Here is a 12,085-nt window from a genome sequence, read left to right on the forward strand (position 1 = left end):
TTGATGTTTGTAGATGCCTGTTTCTGTGGTCTTTGTATGTTTATCTTGCCAGTAAACTCTTCGAATGTCTTCCGTGTTTTTGGTTTATTTACCCATTGCGGGTATTTCCTTTGTTCTGGTTTTGTCTGTCTAGTTTTCATCCTGTCAAACAAAGATACACTGCAAGTAGATCCTCACCCCTCGTCTGCCTTCATCTACACTCGTAACAGAACGATCGAACCAACAATGGATCTAGCTGTGTTCCTCAAGGAGCTAACGCAGGTGGATTTGTCTGTTCGGGAGTTCACCCACTTCTGCGCCAGCATGGCCAGTTACACCGGCTGGGATGACCATACCCTGAAGGAAGCGTACAGGTTCGGTGTACCCAAACACCGATGGTGGGAGCTACCGGAGACCGGAGACTACACCTGGCAGGAGTATGTGGGACTCTTCGTAGAGGAATTCACTGCCGGGGAACCACATCTCTTGATCCCGGCTCCCGTCTCTGGGCTTTCCTCGCCAGCCACGGTGAGTGAGCCAACCCCCACGCCTGCCGTGGTCAACGAACCAGTGCTGCCAACTTCATCCGCCCGGAGGAGGAGGAGAAGAGGGAAGGCTTCAGCTCTCCAGCCTCCAGCCTCCGCCCCCAGAACCTCCTGTGGCTCTGCCTTCTATGTCCGACAAACCCGAGCCCATGCATACCACGGCCAACAAGCCAGCGCCTGTAGCCTTGAACGTCAGTGAGCCAGCGCCTGTAGCCTTGAACATCAGTGAGCTCCATAACAGCTCCAGCTCCCGAGCCTCCTAGGGCTCCGCCTCCCAAGCATCCTGAGCCTCCCGAGCCTCCTACAGCTCCGCCTCCCTAGCCTCCTAGGGCTCCGCCTCCTGATCACCCTGAGCCTCCCGAGCCTCCTAAGGCTCCGCCTACCGAGCCTCCCTCTGCTCTGCCTCATGAGCCTCCAGAGCCTTCCAGGTCTTCGCTTCTAGAGCCTCCTACGGCGCCACCTCCCTCGGATCCGCCGCCAGAGCCTTCCAGGTCTTCGCTTCTAGAGCCTCCTACGGCGCCACCTCCCTCGGCTCTGCCTCCAGAGCCTTCCAGGTCTTCGCCTCTAGAGCCTCCTACGGCGCCACCTCCCTCAGCTCTGCCTCTAGAGCCTCCTACGGTGCCACCTCCTTCGCCTCTAGAGCCTCCTACGGCGCCACCTCCCTCAGCTCTGCCTCTAGAGCCTCCTACGGTGCCACCTCCCTCGGCTCCGCCTCCAGAGCCTTCCAGGTCTTCGCCTCTAGAGCCTCCTACGGCGCCACCTCCCTCAGCTCCGCCTCTAGAGCCTCCTACGGTGCTACCTCCCTCGGCTCCGCCTCCAGAGCCTTCCAGGTCTCTGCCTCTAGAGCCTCCTACGGCGCCACCTCCAGAGCCTTGCAGGTCTTCGCCTCTAGAGCCTCCTACGGCGCTACCTCCCTCGGCTCCACCTCCAGAGCCTTCCAGGTCTTCGCCTCTAGAGCCTCCTACGGCGCTACCTCCCTCGGCTCTGCCTCCAGAGCCTTCCAGGTCTCCGCCTCTAGAGCCTCCTATGGCGCCACCTCCAGAGCCTTCCAGGTCTCCGCATCTAGAGCCTCCTACGGCGCCACCTCCCTCGGCTCCGCCTCCAGAGCCTCCCTCGGCTCCGCCTCCAGAGCCTCCTACGGCTCCGCCTCCAGAGCCTTCCAGGTCTCCGCCTCCAGAACCTCCTACGCTGCCACCTCCTTCGGCTCCGCCTCCAGAGCCTCCTACGACTCCGCCTCCAGAACCTTCCAGGTCCCTGCCTCCACAGCCACCCGACCCTTCCTCGGCTCCACCTCCCTCAGCTCCGTCTCCGGAGCCTTCTACGACGTGGCCTCCTGAGCAGTCCAAGGCTCCGCCTACCTCGGCTCTGCCCTCGGAGTTCCCCATGGCTGTGGTCCTGAGGCCGCCTCCCAGGCCTCCTGAACCTGTCTTTGCTCTGTGGCCAGCTCCCAGGCCACCTGATCCAGTCCTCTTGTGGCCACCTTGGACTGCCTGTCTGACCCCTGTGCCTCCTTGGACTGCCTGTTTGCTCCCTGTGCCCCCTTGGACTGCCTTCTTGCCCCCTGTGCCCCCTTGGACTGCCTGTCTGCCCCCTGTGCCCCCTTGGACTGCCTGTCTGCCCCCTGTGCCTCCTTGGACTGCCTGTCTTGTGCCTCTTTGAATGTCTTCTGTGTTTTTGGTTTTTATCCCCATTGCGGGTATGTCCTTTGTTCTGGTTTTGCTTGTCTAGTTTTCACCCTGTCAAATAAAGATACACTGTAAGTAGATCCTCGCCCCTCGTCTGACTTCATCTACACTCGTAACACATAGATTATGATGGCTAAACAATCGTTTTAATGGAGGTAAATGACATTCAGCACAGAACTTTGCAAACTTTATGAAACAGCTCCAAACAGCATAAAAGAAACATTTAAAGCTCAAAAAGCTGATTGGACTCATTTTCAATCTATATTCACAGAATGTTCAATTAAAAATGACTTTTCAGTAATTTAACTAGAAATTAGATAAACATTGCAAATTAAAAATTACCAGTCAAGAAACTGCATTACAAGGGCTAAACATTCGTTTTAATGGAGGTAACTGATTGTCAGCACAGAACTTTGCAAACTTTATGAAACAGGTGTAAACATCCCAAAAGCAACAATTTAAGCTTAAATAGCTGATTGGTGTCATTTTCAATCAGAATTGACAAAATGTTCCATTAAAAATGACTTTTCAGTAATGTCACTCGAAATAAGCAATGCAGTGCAAAAGAAACAATTACCAGTCGAAATGCAGCACTACAAAAAGTTATATTGCATTATGAAGGCTAAACAGGACTTTAATGTAGGAAACTGATTGTAATTAAAGAACATTGCAAACTTCTTGAAACAGCTCCATTCAGTCCTAAAGCAACCGTTTAAGCTCAAATAGCAGATTGGAGTCATTTATATCAGAATTCACAAAAGTTTCAATTAAAAATGTCTTTTCAGTAATGTCACTAGAAATAAGCAATTCAGTGCAAAAGAAACAATTACCAATCGAAATGCAGCATTACAACAAGTTGGCATGCATTATGAGGGATAAACATACTTTTTAATGAAGGTAAATTACTTTCAGCACAGAACTTTGCAAACTTTATGAAATGTCTCGGGTGACATGTGTAACCCTTGTTCCCTGAAAAAAGCGGAACGAGATGCTGCGCTGCTAAGCGCTACGGGGAACAACTCTAGCTGTGAACCGAGCTGAAATAGTGTGTGTAACACGTCAATGAACATTGACCGGAATTTATAGCCTCGGCTGATGTAATCATTAGATGCACCTGCGGCCAGGCTATAAATGGATACATCACCAGGTGTCGTCAGATACTTCTTTTTGAAGAGCAGTCCTGGGACGTCCAAGTGCGGCAAAGCAGGCAGCATCTCGTTCCGCTTTTTTCAGGGAACAAGGGTTACACATGTAACCCGAGACGTTCCCTTTACAAAAAGCTTCACTACGATGCTGCGCTGCTAAGCGCTACGGGGAATGCATTACCCACGCCGCCGCACTTGGGGCTGTCCGGACCCCTACGGTTGTGCAGTGTACTCACAAAAACACGAGAGGTCTCAGACATGAGCTTGAGATGTCGACTCAAGGGCAACAGAGCCCGGAGTAGCATAAACATCTAAACCATTCAATTTTGATGAATGTGTGCGGAGAGGACCAGCCTGCCGCATCACAAACTTGTTCAGGCATGAGCTGAGATGTCGACTCAAGGGCATAAGAGCCCGGAGTAGCAAAGCATCTAACCCATAAAGTTCGATGAATGTGTGCGAAGAGAACCCTATCACAACACAAACTGGTCATAAAAACTGATGAATGTGAGCGGAGAGGACCAGCCTGCCGCATCACAAACTTGTTCAGGCATGAGCTGAGATGTCGACTCAAGGGTATAAGAGCCCGGAGTAGCAAAGCATCTAACCCATAAAGTTCGATGAATGTGTGCAAAGAGAACCCTATCGCAACACAAACTTGTCATAAAAACTGATGAATGTGAGCGGAGAGGACCAGCCTGCCGCATCACAAACTTGTTCAGGTATGAGCTGAGATGTCGACTCAAGGGCATAAGAGCCCGGACCGCATCACAAACTTGCTGCAGAGGGAGACCTCTAGCCAAGGTTTTATAGGAGGAGAGCCCTCTGGTAGAGTGCGCCCTAAAACCTACTGGCGAAGCTTGACCGCGCGCCTCGTAGGCCCAGGCAATAATGAGGATGCCTCTTTGAGGGCACCCCGCCAACCAAGCCGTGGAAAACTGCAGTGGCCACATAGAACCTGGCAGTGGCGAGTTCAGTGCCCGCTGACAGTTGTTTCTACAGAAAATCCAGAACTGAAGCAAACTGGCAGTAAGCTGGTTCTGTAATAAGAACTTTAGTAGAAGGAAACGCATGCAGGCGCATTTGTGCTATGTATGCGTTACTACGATCAGCCCCTCCCGAGGGCGGGGGGGGGGGACTGGGCGACTCGGGGAGAAGTAGAGGAGACATTGCGCTATCAACAGTGGCGAAGAGGTCCTCTTCTGCCCTGTAAAATCTACCCAGATCAGTTCCAAGTGGAGGGAGCCCTAGCACTTGAAATGGTCTCGATAATCTCAAGAGAAAACCCTGTGAACCTCATTTAGTACCCTTAGGGGCCACACATGAAAGGTTTCACAATTCGGCCCAAGGAAGAGAAGGCCCTCCCTGTTCGGAATCGTCGAGGAGAGGAATTAGCTCCGAGAAACATATCCTGTTCGGCCAGCGCAGCACCATTAATAGGAGGCAAGACCCTTGCTGGTGAACATCGCCAAGACTCCCGGGAGCAGAGAAACCGGGGAAAGAAATGCATACAGACGCATTCTGGGTCATGTATGTGTCTTAACGTCCAGACCCAAGGGGGGCTGGGTGATTTCAGGGAGAAGTAGAGGAGACATAACGCTATTCATAGAGGCGAAGAGGTCCTCTTCTGCCCTAAGATCTCACCCAAACTTGTTCCAAGTGGAAACAGCCCGGCATTTAAAAAGGTCTCGATAACCTCAGGAGAAAGCCCTGTGTCCCTCAGTTGGTACCCTTAGGGGCCAAACATGAAAGATTCCACAATTCGGGGCAGGGATGAAATATTGCCCTGTGCCTGAGATAGAAGATCCTTCCTGTTCGGAATCGCCCAAGGCGAGCCATCGAGGGAAGAGATTAGGACCGAGAACCAAGCCCTGTTCGGCCAGCGCGGTGCTATCAGTAAGAGGCAAAAACCCTTGCTGGCGAACTCTGGGCAACTACTACCTTAGGGTGGAGTTCTTAACTCCCCCATTGGTATTTTCTGTCTGGACCGTAAATCTGCTCCCATATATGGGCATCCAGGGATATAACTGACCTGAGAGACAGGAGCTTACCCTGGGCCCTAAGGAGAATCTGACGTGTCAGAAATACAGCTGACAAGAACGTGGGTCTCCTTGATGATTTATGTAAGAGGCTACCGCTGTATTGTCCACACGCACCAAGACATGGCAGCCTCAGGAGGAGGTATTTCAGGGCCAGAAATACAGCCATCAACCCAAGACAGTGACTGTGACAACCGAGCTGATGAACCTCCTATCCCCTTAAGCTGGACGACCACTTAAGGCCGCTACCCCGCCAGTCAGGGAGGCATCTGTCGTTAGCAGTCTGCAACAACATGACGCACCTAGAGTGGGACCCAAGGCAGAAAACCGGGGTCTGAACCACATAGAAAGGGAACGAAGCCTGAGGCGCGTAACCCTTTTTAGCCTAGGGGTTTTGGCCCTTGGAAGAAATCCCCTGGCTTTTGGCCACAACAAAAACGGTCTCATGAGCAGAAGGTCCAGAGGGATCACTGTGGACATGGCCGCCCTGAGACCTGGAAATCGTTGATACTGATAACAGTGCAACCTTGACCTAGCCTGACTTTGCTCAGGGTGATCTGAAATGGACTCAATCCTAGCGGGAGACAGTTGTGCCCGCATTGTGATTGAAGTCCATACGATGCCCCAATAGACAGTGTTCTGAGTGGGAGAGAGGACGCTTTTCTTGGCATTGAGCCTCAACCCCAGAGAAACAGATGAGCTAAGACGATGTCCCTGCGCTGAACTGCCAGTTCCTGGAACTGCGCTAAGATCAGCCAGTTGTCTACATAATTCAGAATGCAGATGCCCCGGAGTCACAAGGAGCCAGCGCTACATCATGCATTGTGAATGTGCGGGTAAAAAGGGCTAGGCTGAGTGAAAGAACCTGACCCTGGAAGACTTCGCCCCCAGAAGTGAACCTCAGGAACTTTCCATGTTGTGGCAGAACTTCTAAATGAAGTAACTACACTTCCCATGATCCTCAGCCCTCATCACTGCCAGCCCTGTGTCATTGTGCTCACCTGATTGTAGTTTGTCTTCATCGTGTCTCCAGTGTATATAAACCCTGTTTGTTCTCCATTCCCTTGTCGATCGTCGATGTATATGGATGCTTGTTTCCGTGGTCTTTATTGTTCATCCTGCCAGTTTTACCTTTGTATGTTTTTCGTGTTTTTGTTGTGTTTCCCCATTGCGGGTGTTTCCTTTGTTTTTGTTTTGTCTCTTTAGTTGTCCAATAAAGCCTACCCTGCATTTAGATCCTCGCCCCTCGTCTGCCTTCCTGTTCATCATAGCAGAACGATCGACCAACAATGGATCTAGCAGGGTTCCTCACTGAGCTGACACAGGCGGACTTGTCTGTCCGGGAGTTCTCCCATTTCTTCGCCAGCGTGGCCAGTTACACCGGCTGGGATGACCACACGTTGAAGGTGGCGTACCGGTTCGGTGTTCCCAAACACCGGTGGTGGGAACTCCCGGAGACCGGAGACTGCACCTGGCGGGAGTACGTGGGACTCATCTTGGAGGAGTTCGCTGCCGGGGAACCACCTCTCCAGATCCCAGCTCCCGCCTCTGGGCTTTCCTCGCCAGCCACGGTGAGTGAGCCAACCCCCACACCTGCCGTGGTCAATGAACCAGCGCTGCTAACTTCATCCGTCCGGATGAGGAGGAGAAGAAAGGCCTCTGCTCTCAGCCTCCGCTAACCACGGCCAACCAGCCAATGCCTGTAGCCTCCGATGTCAGTGAGCCTCCGATGTCAATGAGCCAGCGCCTGTAGCCTCCGATGTCAGTGAGCCAGTGCCTGTAGCCTCCGATGTCAGTGAGCCAGCGCCTGTAGCCTCCGATGTCAGTGAGCCAGCGCCTGTAGCCTCCGATGTCAGTGAGCCAGTGCCTGTAGCCTCCGATGTCAGTGAGCCAGCGCCTGTAGCCTCCGATGTCAGTGAGCCAGCGCCTGTAGCCTCCGATGTCCCTGAGCCAGCGCCTGTAACCTCCGATGTCCCTGAGCCAGCGCCTGTGGCCTCGACCGTCCCTGAGCCAGCGCCTGTAGCCTGGACCGTCCAAGAGCCAGTACCCCCCGAGCTTTCCAGAGCGCCGCCTCCCGAGCTTCCCAGAGCTCCGCCTCCCGAGCTTCCCAGAGCTCCCGCCTTTCGAGCTTTCCAGAGCTCCGCCTTCCGAGCCTCCCGAGCTTTCCAGAGCGCCGCCTCCCGAGCTTTCCAGAGCTCCGCCTCCCGAGCTTTCCAGAGCTCCGCCTTTCGAGCTTCCTAGAGCTCCGCCTTCAGAGCCTCCCGAGCTTTCCAGAGCTCCGCCTTTCGAGCTTCCTAGAGCTCCGCCTTCCGAGCCTCCCGAGCTTTCCAGAGCTCCGCCTCCCGAGCTTTCCAGAGCTCCGCCTCCCGAGCTTTCCAGAGCTCCGCCTTCTGAGCTTTCCAGAGCTCTGCCCCCTGAGACTCCCTTGGCTCCGCCTCTCAAGCCTCTCGAGCCTTCCAGGGCTCCGCCTCTCGAGCCTTCCAGGGCTTCGCTTCTGGAGCGTTTTACGGCGCCACCTCCCTCGGCTCCACCTCCAGAACCTTCCAGACCTCCGCCTCTAGAGCATCCCACGGTGCCACCTCCATCGGCTCCGCCTCCAGAGCCTTCCAGACCTCTGCCTCTAGAGCCTCCTACGGCGCCACCTCCATTGGCTCTGCCTCTAGAGCCTCCTACGGTGCCACCTCCATCGGCTCCGTTTCCAGAGCCTTCCAGGTCTCCGCCTCTAGAGCCTCCTACGGCGCCTACTTCCACGCCTCCGCCTGCAACGGCTCCACCTCCCACGGTTCGGCCTCCTGAACCTGTCCTTGCCCTGTGGCTGCCTTCCAGGCCTCCTGAACCTGTCCTTGCCCTGTGGCCAGCTCCCAGGCCTCCTGAACCTGTCCCTGTCCTAGGGCCACCTCCCAGGCTTCCTGTCCCTATCCTGTGGTCGCCTCCCAGGCCTCCTGAACCTGTCCCTATCCTGTGGCCGCCTCCCAGACCTCCTGAACCTACCCTCGTGCCTCCTTGGACTGCCTGTCTGCCCCCCGTGCCTCCTTGGACTGCCTGTCTGCCCCCCGTACCTCCTTGGACTGCCTGTCTGCTCTCTGTGCCTCCTTGGACTGCCTGTCTGCTCTCTGTGTCTCCTTGGACGGCCTGTCTGCTCTCTGTGCCCCCTTGGACTGCCTGTCTTGTGCCACTTTGGTCTGTCTGTTTGCCCCTTGTGCTCCCTTGGTCTGTCTGTTTGCCCCTTGTGCTCCCTTGGTCTGTCTGTTTGCCCCTTGTGCTTCCTTGGTCTGTCTGTTTGCCCCTTGTCCCCTCTTTGGCCTGCCACCCCCCTCACTCCTTGGACGATTTTCGTTTTTTTTTTTGGGTATTCCCTGTTTTTGTTTTTTTTTGTTTTGTTTTGAGGAGCGTCTGGAAGCCACTCCTTTGAGGGGGGGTTATGTCACGATTCCCTTGTTGTCTGCCCTGGGTCTCACTTGTCTTTGTCAGAAACTACACTTCCCATGATCCTCGGCCCTCATCACTGCCAGCCCTGTGTCATTGTGCTCACCTGATTGTAGTTTGTATTCATCATGTCTCCAGTGTATATAAACCCTGTTTGTTCTCCATTCCCTTGTCGATCGTCGATGTATATGGATGCTTGTTTCCGTGGCTTTATTGTTCATCCTGCCAGTTTTACCTTTGTATGTTTTTCGTGTTTTTGTTGTGTTTCCCCATTGCGGGTGTTTCCTTTGTTTTTGTTTTGTCTCTTTAGTTGTTCAATAAAGCCTACCCTGCATTTAGATCCTCGCCCCTCGTCTGCCTTCCTGTTCATCATAACAGGAAGACATTTTTACCTACCATAAAACACAATTACATGGGCAAAACACTTTTACCAAGGACAAAACAAATTAACATTTTAGAAAACAAATGAACAAGACGCAAAACACTTTTACCAGTCCCGAAACAAATTTACAAACGATAGATTCCTTACGGAAAGGGAATGTACCACATACCAGAAGTGACGAGGTGAAAGCGGGTGATAGGTGTTGTTGGTGAGCGCGGTCAATTCGTGTTGTCAATGTGTGTTGGTGACCGAACATGGACTGCGGCCGAGGGATGTTTTGCCCGTTTTGTGGCAAACACATGAACACCTTAACGCGGTTTTGCTTTACGTGTGGTCGGTGTTTGGAGTTTTTGAAAGACGCGGACCAGACGGAAAAACAAGACATACTGCATCATTGCGTTCAATATTTTAACGAGGGCCACTCGTACGCTGTACACGGTGTAAACATCAGCTTGAGGACTCTTAAAAATTTATATAGGTCTCAGTTCTGGATGGAGTTATTTGCAGACCTTAGAGATGCTGGATACTTCAACGGGAGTCATGAGCGTCATTGCTTTGGTGATGTTATTCAGAAGGACTTGAAAGAGTGTGTGAGACTGTGTAACAGTCACAGGATTCGCCCTTCCAGAACAGCAGCTTGTCCAGAGGAGTGCCCAATAAACTCTATTACTTACCACACAAATTATACATTGGTGATAAACAGATCAAAGTATTAATATAACGTTTTATTGTAAACCTGTGATAAAACATCGATGCTTGTGTTTTACATTTTTAAGAAAACAACAAAAATGGAAGCAAACAGCCGCTTTTATAATTATTGTTTTGCAATCTTTGCGATTGTTTTTCTTTCTGATTAATTTTCTGATAAAACTACCTTTTGTTGTTGAAATGACGTCGTTCCAATGGGAGCGCGAAGTGGAGGGCGGGTCCACCTTCTTCATGTAGCCAATCAGATGAGCTAATCGCTAACTCTCGATTACGCTTATCTGATTGGTTTAAAAACACGCCAGTCACCAGAACACATCTTTAACATAATTTGGCTCAGACCCGTTCTCGTTGCCGCAATGGTACTTTTAACGCACACATACATGTTAAATAATAAATAAATGAACAAATGAATAAATAAATGAATAAATAAATCATGATTACTTAAGGTTACAAATACACACACACACACACACTCCATCATTGCGATCTTGACATCGCAGCCTGTGTAACAGTCACAGGATTCGCCCTTCCAGAACTGCAGCATGTACAGAGCAGAACCATATAAAGAGAGAGTTGCGACAACTCCATTGACTCCAATGGAACGTTTTTTTTTACAGCAATGGCGGCTTGTTGAGCCTCTCAATAGTTCCCGGACGTAGCAGCAAACACATGCCGCGCCGTAGAGATGAAGCAGAACAAACCATTTGCGACGCACTTTTAAAAGGTGAGACGTTTAAAGAATAATATTATCTTATTCTGTATATTATCAGTACATCTAAATAAAAATAACTTGTAAATTAAAACCTTATAGTTGAGTATTACTCATTAAATTAGGAGATAAGGGATGTTATCGGATAACTAACAGATTAGGCAAGGATTGGAGCTGGATAAAGTTAGTAACGAACACCCTATTAACTGTAAAATCTTTGCAAATACCTCACACATTTTTTTGTTGTTGTAATTTTTATTTATATTTAGATTGCTCCTGCTGACTTGAGCCAACCATTTTTTTCTCCTCTCCATGTCAGTGGGGAAGCCATACATTCGCACACCTTTCTCTGAGCGATTGGAGCATCCCCATGCAGCACAGCAAACTATGATGAAGACTATGCAACGACAACATGAAAGAAAGGACACATACAAAATGCTTGGCATGCTATTTAATTTATTATAAATGTATTCATGAATTGCTGTAAATAGTTATTGCATTTATTTGAATAAAAATACAAAAAAAGTAATATCGTAATATATTATTACAATTTAAAATAACTGTTTTCTATTTTAATGTATTTTAAAATGTAATTTACTCCTGTGATGCCAAGCTGAATTTTCAGCCTCATTTCTTTTGAACGGCAGTTTATATACGAGTATGCTTAAGTTGTTCTAAAGCTGAATATATTGTGTATATGAATAAGTATTGTAAGAATTATACATTAGATATATAATATTTATAATACATAAATAATTATATTGCTATATATAGAATTGTAAGAATTGTAAACAATAAGCTTCATTTCACTAAATTTTACATTTACGTAACTGCTGCTAATAGTTAATAGTTAATTGACCCATTGTGCGGTGCGAGCTGGAAATCACCTGTCACCAGCCTGTCTCTGTACTATCTGAAAAGTCATAAATATGACATTAGTTACCATGAGATTAGTGAAAACAATGAACATGAGGTAACATAAAAAGGCAACAGAAACCCTAGCCTGAAATAAGTTGAGGCAAATAACGGTAAGCGAACACTAATCCTCAAATATTAGCTGATTTGATCTTTAAAAAACAACATCGCTGTAACAACATACTCATGCCACATACATATGTCGGTGTGTTACATAAATATATAAAATAAATGCATTTATTGACTACTAATTACCAGAAATCGCATTTCTGTCACTCTACTCTAACAGTTTGTAATGACTGCAAAAGCACTTCCTGGAACTATCTGAAGTCTACGTGAATCACGTGACGATCAAGCATTTAGAACTTCCGTTGTCGCAACTCTCTCTTTATATGGCTCTGGTACAGAGGAGTGCCCAATGAACTCTATTACTTACCACACAGGTGATACATTGGTGATAAACAGATCAAAGTATTAATATAACGTTTTATTGCAAACCTGTGATAAAACATCGATGCTTGTGTTTTACATTTTTAAGAAAACAACAAAAAT

General features: G+C 49.6%; 1 protein-coding gene across 1 annotated transcript; it reads right to left on the minus strand.

Annotated features, from left to right (window-relative positions):
• Positions 1-928: 928 nt before the first annotated feature.
• LOC127650238 (uncharacterized) lies at positions 929-2,215 on the minus strand. The gene is made up of 2 exons (XM_052135546.1): positions 1,111-2,215; positions 929-1,047 (listed from the first exon to the last, which is right to left on the minus strand). The coding sequence occupies exons 1-2, from the start codon at positions 2,213-2,215 to the stop codon at positions 929-931; spliced, it is 1,224 nt and encodes a 407-aa protein (XP_051991506.1).
• Between the last annotated feature and the right edge of the window lie 9,870 nt (positions 2,216-12,085).

Source organism: Xyrauchen texanus, chromosome 10 (genome assembly GCF_025860055.1).
Source record: "Xyrauchen texanus isolate HMW12.3.18 chromosome 10, RBS_HiC_50CHRs, whole genome shotgun sequence".
Lineage (NCBI taxonomy): Eukaryota > Metazoa > Chordata > Actinopteri > Cypriniformes > Catostomidae > Xyrauchen > Xyrauchen texanus.